Raw genomic sequence first — 20,358 nt, 5'->3', positions numbered from 1 at the left:
AATGATTATAGTAATCTATTGTTTCATAAATCCAAAGACTCCAGCTTTTGGGATAAGAACTCACTATTTGACAAAAGCTGCTGGAAGGCTAGAAAATACTATGCCAGAAACTAGGCATAGACTAACATTTCACATGATAAACAAATTTAAGATCAAAATGGGTACATGATTTCGACATAAAGGTTGATATCATAAGCACATTATGAGAGCAAGGAATAGTTTGCCTGTGAGGTTTATGGAGAATGGAAGGATTTATGACCAAACAAGAGATACAGAGCATTATGAAATGATAAATGATATAATCATTTTGATTATGTTAAATGAAAAGGGTTTTGCGCAAACGAAATGAATGCAACCAAGATTAGAAGGAAAGCAGAAAGATGGGAAATAATCTTTACAGCAAGTGTCTCTAATAAAGGTCTCATTTATCAAATATTTAGAAAACTGAGTCAAATTTGCAAGAATACAAGTCGTTCCCCAGTTGATAAATTGTCAAGGGATATAAACAGGCAGTTTTCAGATGGAGAAATTAAAGCTATCTATAGTTATATGAAAAAATGCTCTAAATCATTGTTGATTAGAGAAAATGCAAATTAAAACAACTCTTGAGGTACCACCTCACACCTATCAGATTGGCTAATATGACCAAAAAAGGAAAATGATAAATACTGGATAGGATGTAGGAAAATTGGGACATTAATGCATTATTGATGGAGTTGTAAACTGATCCACCCATTCTGGAGAACAATTTCGAAGTATGCCCAAAGGGCAACCAAACTGTGCATGCGCTTTGATACAGTAATATCACTACTATGTCTGTATCCCAAAGAGATCATAAAAAAGGGGGAAAGACCTACATGTACAGAAATATTTATAGTAGCTCTTTTTGTAGTGGCAAAGAACTGAAAATTGAGGGAATGGCTGAACAAGTTGTGGTATATGAACCTAATGGAATGCTATTGTTCTCTATGAAATGATGAGCAAGTAGTTTTCAGAAGTACCTGAAAAGACTTTATATGAAGTGATGCTGAGAGAAGTGATCAGAATCAAGAAAAGTTTGTACATAGGAACAGCGTCATTGTGTGATGGATAACTATAACTGGCTTAGCTCTTCTTAGCAATGCAATGATCTAAGATAATTACTCAAAAGACTCACGATGAAAAAAGTTATCCACATCCAGAAAAAGAACTATGGAGTGTGAATGCAGATAAAGTATAGTATTTTATTTTTTATTGTTGGTGGTGGTGTGGTTGTTTGTATGACTTTTCCCTTTTGTTCTGTTTCTTTTTTTACAACTCGACATGATTGTACATGTATAAGGTATATCTGATTGCCTGCCATCTTGGGAGGGAGGGAGGGAAGGAAGGAGAAAAAATTTGTAACTTGGAATCTTATATAAAATGAATGTTGTGAACTATCTTTACATGTAATTGGAAAAAAAATACTATTTACAAAAAAATCAAAATTAAATAAAAAACAATTAAAATAGTCTGCCCCAAAAGATCATGAGTTACCTATCACTTAAAGGGCTTCCATAAGACCCTAACTAGCCATGTCTCAAGGCATTATAACAGGGTCTTGTGTTTTTCAGTGAAGTTTGCATTACATAGTCTCTGTGGCCTCCTTCTTTCAAGTCTGTGAATGTCTGATTGATTCAACATTATCCTATCAATGGGAATGGTAGTGCCTACAGTTTTTATCCATCTAATATACTACCTTGTTTTCTACTAACAGATTTAAAATGTTTGCATGTGTTATTTTAATTTAATATGCACATCACAAGTATTACATACATTTTTTAAATAAGTTAAAAATGAATTGTGTGTGTGATTTCACTTTATAAGGAAATCCTGAATAAGTAAGTTTCCTTCTACCAATGCAGGCGGGTTCTTTCTCTGCAACTTATAGCTTTAAAGTATTGACTAGATTACTGACTTGCCCAAGGTTATGCAGCCAGTACATATCAAAGGTGAGACTTGAACCCATATTCCTCCGGCTTCAAGGACAGCTTTCTATCCCTTATACTAGACTTACTTTCATATTATGCATAATTTAATTTAGAAAACCAATACATTGGAAAAGTAAGTGCCAAACTCAACCCTCAGAAAGTTTGAAACTTGGAAATTAATATGTTAAGTTTATATGACCACTGCTCTTAATGAAGACCTTTTTTGGATCAGAAGGAGGAATCTGTGGGAAATCATGTTTTCCACACTTGAATGATGCAAAGAATATAGCCCAATTTTAAGCTGAGACAAAACATGGGAAATTTTAAGCCCAAATGAAAAACTCTGAGGAAATTCACTGTTTTTCTGGTTGTAATTTTGTGATTATGCAGCTTCTTTATATGCCAAGAGAAATAAAAAGTCTGATGTTAATGCTGGGCTAGGTTGGTTTGTTTGTCTTTTAATATAACTCTAATTATGTTTCCAAACATACTTTTTTCTCTTTCAGATGGACTTCCTAAATGTTTCAGTTCATCTTACAAATATAAATATATATGCATATATATGTACATATATATATGCATATATATTTATAGATTCTACTTAAAATGGAGAGAATATTAGCTTAAAATAAATAAATGTGACTTTTATAGAGTGACTAATGCCTTGGGGGAATAAGATAGATTGTCATGTACCAGAATTTTGGCTGATTGTCAACATTTATCTAAGCACACAAAGGCAAAAGCTTTCTCATATATAAAAGACTCTTGAACCTCTTGGTCTAATGATAAGGAGAAGATCTGTATTTGTCAATTCTTTCTAGATTTACATAAAACAGTACATGTAGTTACCTGTAGGGAAATAAATGGATTCTGTGCCAGTATTATAGTTCCAGTGAGTTTCTGTGCTAAAATAAATTTATTTCTTTATTAGTAAATATTCAGAAACATATATTTTATTTGAAAATCTGTCATAGGGAGGAGCCTGAATTTCATATTGGCTGGCAGGGAGCACTCACTCATATCCACTGAAAAGAAGCCCTAATTATTTTGAGATTATTGCCAAAGGCTTGCTGGCTCATAGGCTGTGATTCCTCAAAACTTTGAGTGAGTTATAAATCCAACAGTAACTGATTTTGAAAAAACTGAATAGACCCATGTCACTTAAATCTTTCTGGGTCTAGGTTTCCACTCTGTAAAATAAAGGGATTGGACTAAATTGATCTCCTATGGTCCTTCTAGTTCTCATGTTCTTTAATGCTAAGACCTCAAAATTTCCCTCCAACTCTTAACATTGTGTTTCTAAATTTTGAAATTACTTTTCAAGCAATAGAACTTTATTCCTCTATGCTGTTGTATTTGTGATTCCAGATTTATTGTTGTATTTCTCATTGTGATCTTAAAATATAAAAAGATTGTACTCCATGCTAACGTCATTTTAAAATATCATTTCCATTTGTTTTCTTTTCTACTAAGCCAAAAAATTGTTAATCCTTAACTAGTTGTTTAAAATTCACCAGAAACAACCTCTGTGCAACTGTGGATATTTCAGGTTAGAATGTACAAGTGTTCAAGTAGAAGGAAAAAAATGTACCAACTTTTAAAAAATTCGTGTTAATGAGCCAATTTGTTTTAAAACTAATATGCCTATAGATTTTTTAATACAAAAATTTACTGAATTTTATAAATTGTAGAAACTTATGAGTATTTATAGTTACCATGGATCATTTTAAAAGGTAATCACAGACATCTTTTTTCAGGTCTTTATATATATTTATATTTAGGTCATTGATAATGGAACCAGATGTGCTTAGCATGTCTTTTAGAAGCCACTTAGTTTGTATTTGAGACTATAAATCCATGAGGTCTCTTCTACTGATAAAATATTATGACATAATTACTTGAAACCACTTCATGGTACACTCTTACTATGGAATAGAGACATGCAGTTTTAGCCTTACTAAGTTATCAGGTGTATTTCCTTACAGAAAACACCAATAAATTAACAAACTATAAATTACATAAGAAGAATAAACTTAAACTGGGACAAGGTTTTTAATTTTTTTTTGAAAGGCAACCAGGGGTTAATAACTGACTTGCCCAGAGTCACACAGAGCTAGTTAAGTGTCAAGTCTGAGGCCATATTTGAACTCAGGTTCTCCTGACTCAAGGGCTGATGTGCTATATCCACCACTCCACCTTGCTGCCCTACCAGAACAAGATTTTAAAGAAGTGTACCTCTGGGCCTGAACCAGTATTTTACCTTATTCTCTCCTTATTCTCAGTATCTCTTAACTAAATCTGCTTGAAGTTTAAAGATTTCTTGGGACATCTCCAATTTTTCCAACCTCATGTTGCTTTGGTTCTAGAATAGTTTGGCTTTTAAGTTCCCTTTCGTTATATCTCTTTAACTGTTAGTAGTAGGCATTATTTATTTGTGTGAAGTTAAACAAAAGTTTCAGTCACATCAAAATGCCTACTTAGGTCATAATGTTTCTCCATTTCCTTTGATACTAATGTCATAAAAGTGATCCATTCAACTTGAGCGCCAATAAACAAAGAAAGTAATATTGTAGCAATGCCATTATACAAAAACACACATGGAACAGTGGCACTGAACATGTGTTTTTCCTTTACTTTATAGGAGAGCATTGAATTTAGGAATTCTTCGAGACCCTGGATCAGAAGTCGAAGACAGACAATACCAAATAGACTTACAGTCAATCAATATTGGTACTGCTCAGTGGGATCAGCTAAAACCAGAGAAGGAAAGTAGCAAAGGAGGTATATTGACAGAGAATGAAAGAAATTCTCAAAATCCAGCACTTGAATGGAATATGGCTAGCAGGTAAGGAAATGATTGAGAAATTTTCTACATCCTGTAGTGTTCTCCCATCCCCCACTAAGCAAGCAATGAGAAATACAATTGTTAGCATTTCTTACCAAAGTGTTTTCATGTTGCTTCTACATTCCATTATAAACATGAAATTGAATTTTGTAACTGGAGCCCATGTTTTTGCTTAGAGACCTGCTATTCCTGTCGTTGTTATACTGTGATTATCACAAATTTAAAGTTGGGTCAGCATTTCCTTAATAACTTCCTTTTGAACAGCATATTATTTTCTGAAGGGTGTCCACTGCAGGCCGAAATAAGCATTGACATTTTTCATTGAACACATAGAATTCAGCCATAGAATGTCTTTTGTTTTGTGGTGTTACATTTTAATTTCTCATCTCCGCCTGTAATAGCAAAAAAAGACAGTTTTATGTGAAGTTATGCTTGAACTAAAGGAGGGGGAAAATAAGGATTTCTGACCCTGGGTACTTTTTTGCCCTATCCCTAAATGAAAGCAGCTACACTCTCAGAGGACATTTTTAATTGATTAGGCTTAAATGTGTACTATAAGATGTGCAGAAAGCAGCATCCACTGGAGACATTGCATGTACTAGAAAGAGAAAAATAATATACAGTAAAAGACTTTTGTATAGTGACACTGGTAACCAGTGTGACCTTATGTATACCTGTGTTTAATAGTATATAGAACCCCTCTACCGCTGCAGCCTTCAGGGGTCTTTATTTATGGGTTAGTGTCTCCCATGCTTAATTGAGTTTGTCACAACTGCTCTAGACAACTCTCTGAGAGTACTAACCACAGAGAAGGTACTGACCTGCATTGGTAGTAGAAGTTTCCTCACTGACCTGTTCTATATACTATTGAAATTACAAGTCCAGTTCCTATCCTATCCTGTCCTATATAAGGTCACATTGATTGCCACTGTTACTGTACAAAAGTCTCTTAATGCATATTAAGAGGAGTTCACTATACCAGTGATATCACAGATTAAGTCCATATCTTGTATATCTTCATGAAGTTTTCTCTACTATTGGCATTTTTTAGTAATAGCACCAATTGATAATAGCCATACCCTACTATATCATGAAGTACCAGCGTAACATTCTGAAGCTAATCTCCTAAGAACCTTGGAGCCTCTGAAGCTAGATTCCCTTTGCCTGAGTCATACTCTGACCGCACCTGACTACACAGACTGCACCTTGTAACCTCATCCTTCTCCTTCATATTTTATGTTTGTGGTTTTTTAAAATTATTTTAAATTTTGAACAAATACTAAAACTAGAATATATAATAAGAAAGGAAAAGAAACATATTATAAACTTAAATATTGAACTTTAAAATTAGAAATGAAAAAATGTCCTGTGCAAGGCAGATCATAGGAAGAGGATTCAGAATATATACTAATAACTTACCATTCCAAGAAAGTCTATATATTAAATACTATGTGTTATGTAGAGAGCTATCAATCTTTTCTTTGCTTCATTGTAGATTTTCTTTTGTTCTCTGCTGTACGTTTTTTACTTTGTTCTTTTTTCCCTTTTCCTCCCTCCTCCATCCCAGGCTATAATTAAACACATGTGTGTGTGTGTGTGTGTGTGTGTGTGTGTGTGTGTGTGTGTGTGTGTATTTCTTTTTCACTGAATTTCCCCACCCACCATTCTACTCTGTTTTCTTAACCCTATATTTGTTCCTTTTGCCTCTTTTTTTGCCAGCTACTTGCTTTTTGTTCCCTTCCAGTCTACTTCTTCTCTATTTTGTACTCTTTGATCTTCTTTTATTCTTCTTCGACCTCCTTAATACTTAAGTGTTCTCCTTAATAGACATTGACAATGAAGAAAATCCATGATCATTTGCTTTTCTCCTTCACTCTGAGGTCTACTAGGTCTTCTCACACTTGACATGAAGTAATTGCTTTAGTTTTGGCCAGAAACTCTGAGGATCTTCCCCTCCCAGATTGATTTTTTTTTAATTAAGTAAAAGAGGCCTATCTTTGGCTTATTTCTTACCTTTCCTTAAGGGCAGCTAGGTGGTACAGTGGATAGAGCACCAGTGCAGGAGTCAAGAGGATCTGAGTTCAAATCTCACCTCAGACACTTGACACTCACTAGCTGTGTGACCTTGGGCAAGTCACTTAACCCCAATTGCCTCATCCTGGGTCTTCTCCAGTCATCCTGATGAATATCTGGTCACTGGATTCAGATGGCTCTGGAGGAGAAGTGAGGCTGGTGACCTGCACAGCCCTCCCTCACTCAAAACAAAGTCAAGTGCAAGTCATGTCATTATTTCTCTGCTGGCATGGTCTTCTTTGGCAGCGAAGGACAAATGCACACCCACCTCCAGTAATCCTTCCCTCATCCTCTCACTTCAGTAAATCTAAATACCCTTTTATATGCCCCTTTGACCTACTGCTTTTCTTCTACCTTGCCCTCCTGTTACTTAATCTACCCCCCCCACAACTCCCATAAATCAAAACACACTTTTGTGCACCCCTTTGACTATTCCCTCACCCTCCTCTCTAAAGATCCATCCCTTATCTTCCTAAGAATCCCTCCCTTATCCTCCCATTCCCATTGATCTAAACACCCTTCTATATCTCCCTTTTAACCTATTCTGTCACCCTCCCGTCTAAAGGTCCCTCCTTTATCCTCTGCCCCCTCTGTATCCCCGTTGAGTTTTATTTCTTTCTAAATTTAGAAGACTTCTGTATTCTTCTAGACGTTTATGTATTTTTCCCTCTTGAACCCATTTCCAATGAAAGTAGGTTTCTAGAACTAACAGCCCCCATCTAATTCCTCTGTATTCGTTCTTCCTCTTGTTCCCCACTTGTATAATTACTCTTTTAGCTGTTCTTGAATGGTTTTACTTTTTGAAGTCATATTGTACTCAGACTAATCTTTCTTATAAGCTGCCTGATTACTAATAACAGTCTTAGAAATAGGTTTTACATTTACATACAGAAAAGGTAAATAGTCTATCCTTATTGAGTCCCTTTTAATTGGTCATTATATTCTCTTAGCTCATGTATGTCAAATCTGTTAAGTTCAGCCTCTGTGTTCTTTTTAGCAAAATCCTGAAAGTCTGATGATTCATTAAATGTCCATTTTTTAAAATTCAGAGTTATATGATATTTTCAGTTGGAAGGCCAGTTCTTTTACTCTTCGATATATAGTGTTCCAAGACCTGCAATTTTTTAGTGTAATCACTGCTAGGTCTTGTGTGATTCTAATTGTGGTACTGCCATATGAAAACTGGTTTTTTTTCTTGTTGCACATAATATTTTATCCTTATCCTGGGGGTTTCAGAATTTGACTGTAATATTCCTGTGGCTTTTCCTTGTAGCATCTCTTTCACATGGTGATTGGTGCATTTTTTTCTGTTTCTGCTTTCCCCTCTTGTTCTAATGCATCAGGATAATTTTCTTTAAATATTTCTATTGTATCAAGAGTCTCTTTTTGATGACAGCTTTCAGGTAGTCTGACTATTCTTATGTTTTCTCTTCTTGATCTGTCTCTCAGATCAGCTGTTTTTCTTATGAGATGTTTCACACTCTCATATACATATATAGTTATTATTCATTGATCTCTTATAGCTTCTTTGGTTTCCCCATTCCCAATGCTCATTTTCAAGGAGTCGTTTTCTTCCTTAAGATTTTGCTTCTCCTTTTCTAATCGGTTGACCTTCTTTTCATAATTTTGTTTTTCTTGGATTATTTTTTTTCTTTTTAGTTTTTCCTCAATCTCTCTCATTTGATTTTTAAACTCTTTTTAAAGTTCTTCAATGAATTCTTTTTGTGCAGGTGTCCATTTGACATTACTCTTTGGGGAAAAGAAGAGGACTTGTTTGCTTTAGTATCCTCTTCTGAAGAGGAATCCTAGTCTTCTCTATTCCCATAATAGCTCTCTTTGTTTGGATTCTTTCTCCTTTGCCTGTGCTTTTTTTTGGTAGTAATTTAGTTTTTATAATCACTTCTAGTTCTGGAGTATGGGGGTGTTGCCTCTGGCTCTAGATTCTCTTCACTTCTCTACCCTCTGACCTTGAACTCAAACTAAGACTTCCAGTCTCCTTAAATGTCCACAGCTAGGAGTATCCCACCCCACTTCTTCTGCACTCTCCTGGTGCGTGCTGGTTCCTTCTTGCCCCTAACTTTGTCTCCACAGTACAGCTGGGTGTGACATTCCTTGTCAGCAAAAGATTCCTGTATCTTCCCCAATTCCAATGCCCAGTTCCCCTCACTATCTGAGAGGTAAAAGTTCCTGTGGCTGGGGCAGAGGCAGCCTCCCAACCCAGCTCACCCTAGGGCTTGTTATTTAAGGGCCCTAGCTTGGAGGTGCCTACTCTTCATAGGGATGAAACCTCATCCAAGCATTTTTCTTCAGATCTTCTAGGATTGTCCCAGAAGGACCCCTCTTCTGCCCCTACTTTTATTTATTTCACCATTCTGTGTTCGTCCTGAGGTGCTATTTTATCTCCTTGGAAAATCTTGAAAGCTTGAAATTTTCTGTCCTACTTTGCCATCTTCCCAAAATCCTCTCTGTTGTTTGTGCTTTTTGTTTTTATGCCATTTTCACTTTCCAATAACCACTTCATGTAGAACCTTCCCTTGTATATAGCAAAGAACAATAATTAAAAAAACAAAACCTGTACTAGTGACCATATCTGACAGCATATACAACCTTCTGCACCTGTTGTCCTCCACTTCTTTAGTTGAAAGTAGAGAAGTATGTTTTATTTTCAGTTCTCTGGAACCATTGATCAATGAATCTGAGTTCTTTCTTTTTTTTAATTTTCATTTACCATAGTAATGAATACATGGTTCTCTCTGTTCTACTTTTTTTGCTCCGTATCTGTCTTAAAAGTTTAAAGGATTTTGTTGAAATGGGTGTGAGACTGCTGTATTGAGGTGAAGTTTCACAGGTCCACCCTAAAACTCAGTCTCTCTCCCTCCCCCCGCCACACACACAAACACACACACATACACACTCTTTGGTGTTTATAAGGCATAACATGTTATACATACTAAAATGTTGAGTGACATTTTCCTATAGTATATGCTAAATATGTTACTAGTATGTATATGTAGCTTGAGAAAGTAATATCTTCTTACTTTTTATGGTATTCTAATTGTGATCATTTTATTGAGCTAGTGCAAATCCTCATTTATAGGAAGTCTACATCTTTAACTTTTGCTCTGTATTTAATCTTAGCAAAGTGGTGCTTTTGATTTTTAAACTTATGTATATGTTTTACACATATGCACATGTATAGTCATGTATGTATTTTAGAAGAAGCAGTATGGTATAGTGGATGGAATGCCAGACCAGGAGTCAGGATGACCTAGGTTCAAGTACTACCTTCTGACACTGGTTAGCCTTATGTCCCTGAGGAAGTTATGGTAACCCCTCAAAGTCCCCAGATAACTTTCCCAAACTATAAATTACTGACCAGTGACTGATATGCCTTGTTAGAGGGAGCTACTTGACCTGGACTTCTGTATAAAAAGAAAATCACTGATGTAACCTTCCCCTCTCCCACGCCCCTAGAATGTATTTTGATATTCATTTTTGTCAGTATCTTAATATGCATCAGAGCTAAAGAACTATCAGAAGCTATTATCCATAATAAGACTTCATGAATCATCATTCTTTTGTGCTAAGGCAGCAGAGCAGCAGCAAGCATACTGGGTTTGGTATCATAAGACTTCACTTCAAATCCTGGCTCTGCTGTTTCTATCCATGTCCCCTTGGGCAGATCACTTTACTTCCTCATCTGGAAAATTAGGCGATCAGATTAGGTGACCTGAGGTCCCTTCCAGCTCTAATCTTGTGTAAACTTATGTGAGATCCATTGTGTTGGTTAAAACTATCATGTGACTATTAGACAGGTTGTGTCCTTGATGCTACAGTGTGAGCTTTATGGATTCCCTAACACATCAGATATTAAAATGGGAAAATGTAGTCCCAATAGACATAAAGGTTTGAAATGAACTAAAAGGAAGACCTTGTTTAAACAGATTCCTGATAGCCATTTACTGACTTAGAAAAATTATATGTGTTATATTGTATTTTTATTTCATTTAAAAATTTCCCAATTACATTTTGATCTGTTTTGAGGAATTTGATACCTCCGTTCTAGACCACCATGTCTCATTCATATATATACATACCTTTATATAGAAAAGGAATAATAGAACTTTAGAATTAAAAAGGTTCTAAAGTCAACAAGCATTTGGGAAGCATCTATTATGTAACGGGCAGGTGCTAAGTGCTGGTGATACAAAAAAAGACAAAAACAGCCCCTATTCTCAAACAGATTATAGTCTAATGGGAGAGACTACATGGAAACAACCATGTACAAAGCAAGGGATAAACAAAGTAAATTAAAGATAATCTAGAGGGAAGACATTTTAAGATAAAGGAAGACTGAGGAAAGATGTTTTATAGAATGTGGAACATTCACTGAGACTTCAAGGAAGTTAAAGAAGCCAGTGGGTAAAAATGAGGAAGGAAAGAATTCTTCCTTGGCCAGAAGGGACAGCCAGTGAAAATGACCAGATCTGAAAGATGGAGTGCAATGCACAAAGAAGAGAAAGGAGTCAAGCCAGTGTCAATAAACTGCAGAGAACATGTTGGAGAGTGGAGTGTGAGAAGATGGGATAGTCAGTAAGAAGAGGCCATCATACGCTGGGCTTTCAAACCACAGTATTGTATTTGATCCTGGAAGTGATAGAGAGCCACTGCAGGTTATCAAATTGGGAGTTTGGTTGACAAGATCAAACAAACAGAAGACCCCTTCCACTTCTTGTAAGATGGGTGAAGGGGAAGATAGTGGGGCAACTGAGTGATGTGAGATGAGGAGGAGGGGAGAAAAGGGAGCTCTCTGAGAATGATCATCTAGTCTAACCTAGAAAAGTTAAATGAGATCCAGGAGGGCTAAGTAATTTGCCTTAGGTATGTTCTTTAATAGCAAAATTGGGACCTTCCAATTTTCCACTCCAGTTCTTTTCCCACAACACTATTTTGCCTCTCTCTGTCTCTCTGTATATAGAGATCTCTCTGTCTCTCTCTATATATACATGCACACACGTATGTACACATACATATTATATACATATGTATATATACATATATTTACATATATGCACACATATTTAATGCCAAAAATCATTTTTTGGCCATTCAAATTTTTTACTGTTTCACTTAGCAGCCGTTTTTGCTACATCTGAGTTTATTTTTATGACCTGTGAAAATGATGTACCAGAAACTGGAAGAACCTGTATTGATGTCTGCCATGTGTAGATTGCTAGTATTTCACATGCATCATCAGTCTCTGTTGGTATTTTATATGGTTCTTAGGGTGTCTTGGGGAAGTTTTTCTTGTGATTTTCTTAGTGTAACTAAGACTTTTTTCTTTGATTTAGCACTAACACTGTTTTGTTATTTTTAAACTGCATACATATAATTTGAATGGTTTTGCCACATATTTTTATAATAATGTGTTTTTAGGTCAGTGTACTTTCATATGTTTCTATCTCCCATTTTCTTGGGTTTTTTTCCCAGAACTTTCTGTTTTGTTTATAGTATATACTTAATAAATATATATTGAATAGTCAATTCAACTAGCATTTATTAAGTTTGTCTTGTGTGTCAGACACTATGGTGGGAAAATAATACCAAATCTAGTTTGGAAAACAGAATTTGTAATTGATGCTTAATAGAGATACCATCAAAAATGCAGTTCTATGCCAAGCCTAGAGGCCTGTATTGGGCTACCCGAGTCTTTCTTACCTCACCTCCCGAGGTCTTCGGCTGGCCATGCCGGATGCACGTATGAGAGAAAGGACGTTCCAGAGTCAAACAGGGGTTGAGCTTTATTACAGGGTTTCGGTTACAAGTGCAGGGGGTCTTCTTTCTTAGGACGAAGAGGGGGAGATTTCCTAAGGAGGCTAAGCTTAAGGGATTGGAAGTAGAAGTACAAGCGGGGAGAGAGGGGGAGGGGAGAGAGAAAAGAAAAGAAGCGGAGCCCTACTTTTCTCTTTGGCTCCACACGTGCTAAGAGAGCTTTTAGGCTTCCTCAATCCTACTTAATCTTCAGCCACACAGTTTGCATCTCAATACCGTGCTGTTAGGTAACTAGGTGTGCTCCAATCCGGGACGACCTCGAGGGCAGGGAGACTCCACCCATCAGGTATCTCCGGGGGAGAGGCGGAAATACCCGAGCTAGCCGAGCTAGCTCGGTCTGACCTTCTCGAACCCCCGCTGTTCATGGAGGGCCTCGTAAGACTCTAAGATTTAGAAGTCCCACTTTTACCTGCCCAAGACTGTCCACACGGAATTGAGCTTCCAGTCCCAACAGTTCTAAGCACTCCCTCATTTGATTTTCTGAAAGTATAGCTATTTAGTGATGACCAGGCAGTGAGCTGAAGAAGAGAGCATGCTGGATCTTAGCTCAGGTCCTGGGTTCAATTTGGCAATTCAGATGGAATATACATCTATTAAGTGCCTACTGTGTGAGGCACTTGGGGAGATGGAGATTAAAGTGAAACAGTCTTTGCTCTCAGAACGTTTACGTGAGAGGGGACAGAATGCTGATTCCTCTGCTCTCTACCAGTATGACAGTGTGACCTTTAGCAAGTCATCTGATTTCTTTAGGCCTCCATTTCCTCATCTTTGATATGAAGCAGCAAGGACCTCTAAGGTCTAACTGTGTAACTCTAAACCTGTGTTCCTGTGTGTTAAAGTAACTCAGATAAATAACAGTCATCATTTTCAGAGATTAATTATTCCTTATTTATCTGTGTGGGAAACAAGGAAGAAGTTCTGTTTCCACAGCTTTAAGTGATCAGAATTGTGGTCAGAAACTTATGCGCAGGCTTGACAAGCCTCATTTGAGGGAGACCCTATCAGAGAGGAGGACATGAAGTCACTGTAGGGAGCCATCTAAAAATCCAACTGTGCTTGTTAATGAAGTACGGTGGGCATGTCAGAAGATTGTGACCCGAAAGAGAATGGACCAATCCATCTTCTGATGGGAGGATCTGTCCTACTAACTTTATAAAAATGCTCTTATCTCCTTGTATCTCTCTCTCTCTCTCTCTCTCTCTCTCTCTCTCTCTCTCTCTCTCTCTCTCTCTCTCTCTGAGTAAGGGTGAGTTCACCTTGGCCAAGGCATTCATTTCTTCTGAACTCTAATAAATTTCCCTTGATGTTTTTCAGGGTCACATGTGTTTCTAACAATCTGTATCTAAATTTTTTCATTATAAAGTGTCACACCACATATTCAGATCTTCTTATAGTATTGGCTTTATTTGTTTACAGAAGAGAACAGAAGAAAACTTATTCTTTTCTTTTCTGAAGAAACTAGCTAGTGTGTACTAGTGAATTAACTAACTGCCAAAGGTGACATCAACTCATGTTTTTATAATCCTTTCTTTTGTTTAAATTGTTCTAAAAGTTTTCACAGGAGTGGAGGACTAGGATTTTTCCTTCCTTGGCCCAGTTTCCTACAAAACTGCACAGGGTTTATTATGGCACCCTTCTGAACGCCTACTGAGAAGTTAGACACTGCAGACATAGGAGTTCCATCTCTGTGTGTGTGTCACTCTAGTTTTATGTAGTACAATGAAAGAAGTAGCTGACTTGGAGAAAAAGGACAAGAGTTCAAATCCCAGGTCTGCTACTTAACTACCTGTGACCTTGGACAAGTCACTTAATACCTTCCCCACCCCACCCCAGTTTAAGAGTTCAGTTTCCTCATTTGTAAAATGAAGAACTGGGACTAGATGACAAGGCCCCTTCTGCCTCTAAATTTATAGTCCCATGTTCCTGTGATAGGGATTTCTTTGTAGGGGTAGGGGGGAAACTTCACTACACATTTTAATGGTGTCACCAGTCTCCTAGAATTTGTGCATCAGTAATCCTGTAGAGTTACCATTAATTCTGCAGTACTAGCCCTCCAGCACCGCAGGATCCTGAATTGTTAAGTAAATACCTAACATATTGCATTTACTAAGGCAAAAAAGTATCTTAACATATTTTAGCAACAACTTTAAGCACAAGGATTGAAGAATAATGTGAAAAGAGGTAAATGATAGGATTTAAAAACCCAAATGGGTCTGCAAACACTTGATTTCCTTGCCAAGTGAAAAGAGATGGCAGCCAAAGGAAACACTGGTTTAGGATATAAAGTCATTTGAAGTCTTGCAAGAATGATAGGAGATTATTAACAGTCATCACCTCATAAAGCAGACAGAAACAGAAAAAGTGTAAAACTTTTGGGGGGATCATTGAGTTTGTGAAGACACAAATTTGATTCCATTTCTTAGCTGAGTGACCATTGGCAAGATACTTAATCTTTTAAGTATAAATGTCCTTATCTGTAACACTGGGATTAATAATCATTTTAACATACTCACATATTTGGTGTGAAGTTCAAATGAAATCATGTAAAGACCTAGGCAAGCCTTAACCTTATTCTCAGCTATCAAACAAACAAAAGTAGTTAAAGAGAATTCCATTTTTCAAACATTCTACTAATTTGAGGTTTTCACAGTGTTTGGGTTGTATGTGTTGTTTATGTATACATACATATATGTATATATAAATTTCACTGAGGTTGAAAGTAAATGTGGTTGTATGTTGTAATATATTGCCTTATTGCTTTTTTTTTTCTGATTGAGCAATTCAGTTTAATTCAATAAACATTTGTTAAGCACCTACTACATGCCAGGCACTGTACTTAGCCTTCAGAATGCAAATAAAAAAGAGTCTCTTGCCTCAAGATGTTGGCAGTCTAGGGGGAAGAGACAGGAAAGGGATCAGGAATGGGGAAAAACCAGGGTTTAACTGGCGCAGGTGGAGGGACACATCTTGTTCCATGAAGTTCAAACCAGGCAGAGCAGCAGATGAAAAGGGGAAGAGCTGAAAGTATGTCCTCTATAAAGGAAGGCTTTGAGAGTTTGGTGCTCTGCTTTCCAGCCCTCCAGTCAGGGGAGAGGAGCAGCTTGAGAGAGGGTGGTATCAATTAAGACTTGAGTTAGCAGCATGGTGGTGAGATTAATAGTAATAAACGTATCCTTGATGGAGCATCTTATTTTGTGGAGTTGAAACCAGACAGAGCAACAGATGCAAAGTGGCATTTATCTGAATGTGCCATCTGTCTTATGTGATCTTGGTCATTGTCTTTCCATAAGTTTAACAAAGGGGTTCCATCTGAGTGCTGAAAACTCAATTTCTTCTAGCATCTCCTAGATACCTATAGAGTCTATCTACCCGTTACTCCCTATCTTCATCAAATAACCAGTCCATCTTTTTTTTTCTTTAAATCATAGATGTTCCAGATGATCTGCTTGACTAATGTTTCTTCATTGGCTGATTTGTTATGTGTCCTTATCCTTTTGACCTATCTGCTGTATTCGAGACTGTTAACCACCCTTTCTTTCTGTATAATATAGTCTTTCTGGACTTTGATGGCTTACTCTCTCCTGGTTCTCTTTCTGCCAGTCTGACAGTTCCTTTATCTCTTTTGCTAGTATATCATCCATATCATGCCTCATAACTGTTGGTGTTCCCCAAGGTTCCATACTAGACTCTCTTTTCTTCTTCCTTTACACTCTTTCAATAAACTTATCTGATTCTACTGGTTAGCTATCTTCTCTCTGCAGATGATTCCTACAGTCTATCTTTCTAGTTCTAATCTCTCCCCTGAGCTTCATTTCCTCATCACCAGTTGTCTATTGGATATTTCAAACTGGTTGTCCTAGTGACATCTCAAATTCAATGTGTGTGTGTGTGTGTGTGTGTGTGTGTGTGTTTGTGAGAGAGAGAGAGAGAGAGAGAGAGAGAGAGAGAATAAGAATGGTGGTTATTGTGGTTGTGGTAGTGGATATTCTTTTATCAAACTTTTGGGGGAGTCATAACTTGAGATTTTTTTTGGAGCTTTAGCATGTTCTTCAAATTCAGGTTCCTTCTAAATCAGTACATCAAAGCCCTCTCAATTATGTCAGCTCCAGAATGGATGTCTATATAAACTTGATCTAATTTATCTGCTTTTTCCATCTTTATTTTTTAATATTATTTTTCCTTCTTCAATACATATATCCAAAACTATGATATTAGCATCCAAGTGTAATAGCCATATTGGTTTTTATTATGAAAGGGTTGGTTTTTTTATTAAAATCTTTGCAGATATTTTCCTTTCTCTTCTGTGCTTCTTACTTTTGTCTTTCTCTTTCATCCTCAGGATAACTTTGCTTACTTGGGTCTCTCATCAAGCTTTGTTTAAACAGTTTTTTCATTCTCTTGTTTCTTTCTGCTTATGAGGTGATGACTGTTCATAATCTCCCATCATCTTTCTTTTTAAGATTTGCAAATGACTTTATATCCTAAACCAGTATTTCCTTTGGCTGCCATCTCTTTTCACTTGGCAAGTAAGTCAAGTGTTTGCAAACCCAGTTGGGTTTTAAAATCCTGTCATTTAAATTCCTATCATTTTCATGGTATTTTGCTAAATAAAGCTGTCTTGTCCACAAGTAATGGAGAAATGAAAACTACCGGGGGATGTTATTTTCTTAATCTATGGCGAATCTCATGAAATTTATAGTTATTTTTCCCTTACTTTACCCCTTTCCTCTCCAAAAGTCTTTAAAATAGACAGATCTATAAATATAATTACTTAAAAAATAAATTCTGTGATTAGTTACTTTGTAGAACTTAAAATAATAAAATTCATTTTGAATAAGAAAAGTTCTGATATTTCTAGGCATATAATAAGATGAAATATGAATGAAGAAGGGGTAGCATTATTAGATGTCAAGACTATGTTTACAAAGCAGTAATCAAAAAAAGTTGATATTATTTTAAAAATAGAAATGTGAATTAGTGTAAAACAAATGTGCAAGCAAGAAACAGAAGTATCATGAACTATACTATAGTGTTTGATAAAACTCAAGAACATAAATTACTTAAGGAAAAAATTGCTTTTTTATAAGAAGTGATAGAAAAATTAGGAAACCATTTAGCAAAATTAGATTTACCAACAGCTTACACTATATCACATGGTAAGCACATAATAGATATGCCCCTTTAATATAAAAGGCCATAACATTTAAAAAATAGAAAATAACAAGATTAAATACATTTCACAATAAAGGAGTACTTCCTAATTAAGCAAGTTGTATAGGAATTACATTGATTAGTTTTAACTACATATTAAGATTTTTACACTAATAAAATCAGTGAAAGCTATTAGAAAAACAGAAAGGGAAAAATATTTTCCTAGATTATTGCTAATAAAATTTTCATATTCCAAATATATAAAGAATTAACACAGCTTTTTAGCACTAAAAAGCCATTGTCCAGTGAATAAGTGAACAAAAAATATGACCAGTTTTCAAAGCAGTGCTTGCAAATAACTAGCACCTGAAAATAAGCTTCATATTTTTAGTTAAGAAATACAGATTTAAAAAATACTATGAGGTTTTATCTTATTTCATGCAGATTGGCAGTGTTGGAAAGGTAAGGGCAGATAGATCCACTGATGCAGTTGATGAATCTATAAAGGAATTCAACTATTGTGGGTATCAATTCAGAATTAAGCAAGAAAAGCAATAAAGTATCCTCACCCTTTTACCCAGAAATCCCACTATTGGCCATGTACTCAAAAGAAGCTGAAGGAAGAAACAAAGTTTGAATAAACCAAAATATTTACAGTATTTTCCTTTGAGGGAAGAAAAAGCTAGAAACAATTGTTATCCATTGATTGGAAGATGGCTGCATAAGCTATGGCATCTGAATGTAATGGAGTATTATTGTGTAGTTAGAAATTTAAAATACGGATAAATCAGAGAGACATGGGAAAATATATGAACTGTTAAAAGTAAAATAAGTTGAACCACAGAGCAAGACACATAATGACTACAGTGATGTAAATGAAAAGAAGTAATGAGTAGATTAAAAAAATTCTTTGAAGTTCCCAGAGAACAGATAATGAAGTATATACCCTGCCTCAAGTTAGAGAGGAGAGAGACTGACTACTAGAGATGTAGTCAGTGTATTAAAAAAAATCTTTTTGGCTTCATTGCTACCCAGTCAAAGACATTAAAACTGACCTGCTAGGTAGACTGAATAGGGACTGGACTCTACTAATACAGAAACATTCTAATGAGGAAACTCTTCTCTCTCAGTGCAAGTTGACGCCTTTGAAATACAACCTGGGAGAGTTGTCTAGAGCAGTGAGAAGTTAAGTGACTTGACCTAAGTCAGGTAGCTGTTATGCATCAGAGCTGAGACCTGAGTCTAGATTCTGGCTGGCTTTCTGTATACTATGCTGCCTCTTATAGACCCGTTCAGTTAGTGGTAAAGCTTTTTATTGGATATCTGTTATAACTATTGTTTTCTGTAATTAGTAGAAGCTATATAATACTTATTGTTGTTCTTTATTGTACTGTTTACAAAACAAAGCTATGAAAGAAAAATATAGAATCATACATTTAGAGCTGGAAGTGACCTGAGAGATCATCTAACCCATCCTCCTTACATTTTATTATATTACATTACATATGAGAAAACTGAGAACCAGAAATGTTAAGTTAGTTGTTCAAGACCACAGAAATAGCAAATCCAGTGATTCCAGCTATCCTCCAGTAATTTGGTTCTTGTAATACTAATCACAATTTGACTTTGCAAAATCAGACTCATATGATAAATAACAGATGTTATATTTTTTAAAGCTACTTTATTTTAACATTCAGTTTTTAAAATTTTGAGTTTTAAATTTTCTCTCTTCCTGCAACACCTCTTCCACCCGTTGAGAAAGCAAGCAATGTGATATCAGTTACACATTTGAAGTCGTATAAGAGATTGTCACATTAGCCATGTTTAAAAAAAAAAAGCAAGAAAAATAAAGTGAAAAAAGTAAGTTATTTTTATTTCTTAAATAAAGCAAATCTTTAGGATCATAGAGTTAGGGCTAGAAGGGGCCTTAATGGCCATTGAGTCCAGCCCTCTCATTTTACAGAGGAAGAAAACAAGGCCTAAAGAGGTTAGGTGATTTACCAAGGGTCACACCGCTGCTAAATACCTGAGATGTGTTTTGAACTACAGTCTACCTGAATCCAAGTCTAATCCTGTCCACTACACCCTTCCTTCTTTTGGCTTCACAAATTTCAGTTCACCCTTCTGAGGTATAATTACACTTGGACTATAAAACCAGTGCTAAAGAATCACCTTTTTCATATTAACATTAGATTTTAAAAAATAATTCAAAATAAGTTAAATAAACTTCTATAAGCTTTTGTTTGTTTTCATGAATGTGTGTTTCTTTCTCTCCTGCTAGGCTGTTTAAAAGGTCATGTCTCTTTTTTTTAATTCCTCAGAGTACCATATTATACTCCACACATATTTTTATGACAGATTTCCATGAATAAACATATGTGTGTGTGAGAGAGAGACAGAGACAGAGAGATAGACAAGGAGACAAAGAGAATTTGGAAAGAGTAAGGCAAAAATAATTGATAATTAGAGTAATTTTATTCTACTCTGAATTAGGAACCGTTGCTCTTA

General features: G+C 35.9%; 1 protein-coding gene across 11 annotated transcripts in view; it reads left to right on the top strand.

Annotated features, from left to right (window-relative positions):
* Positions 1–20,358, top strand: part of VPS13B (vacuolar protein sorting 13 homolog B) — a 1,048,068-nt gene that overhangs the window by 641,633 nt on the left and 386,077 nt on the right. For all 11 annotated transcript variants that reach the window (XM_072606881.1, XM_072606871.1, XM_072606867.1 and 8 more), the window contains one exon: positions 4,591–4,794. In XM_072606881.1, coding sequence (XP_072462982.1) covers positions 4,591–4,794 — 204 coding nt within the window. The remainder of the gene's footprint in view (positions 1–4,590; positions 4,795–20,358) is intronic.

Source organism: Notamacropus eugenii, chromosome 4, assembly GCF_028372415.1.
Source record: "Notamacropus eugenii isolate mMacEug1 chromosome 4, mMacEug1.pri_v2, whole genome shotgun sequence".
Taxonomy (NCBI): Eukaryota; Metazoa; Chordata; class Mammalia; order Diprotodontia; family Macropodidae; genus Notamacropus; species Notamacropus eugenii.
The sequence above is the reverse complement of the archived record's forward strand: the minus strand, read 5'-3'. Positions and strand labels throughout refer to the sequence as shown.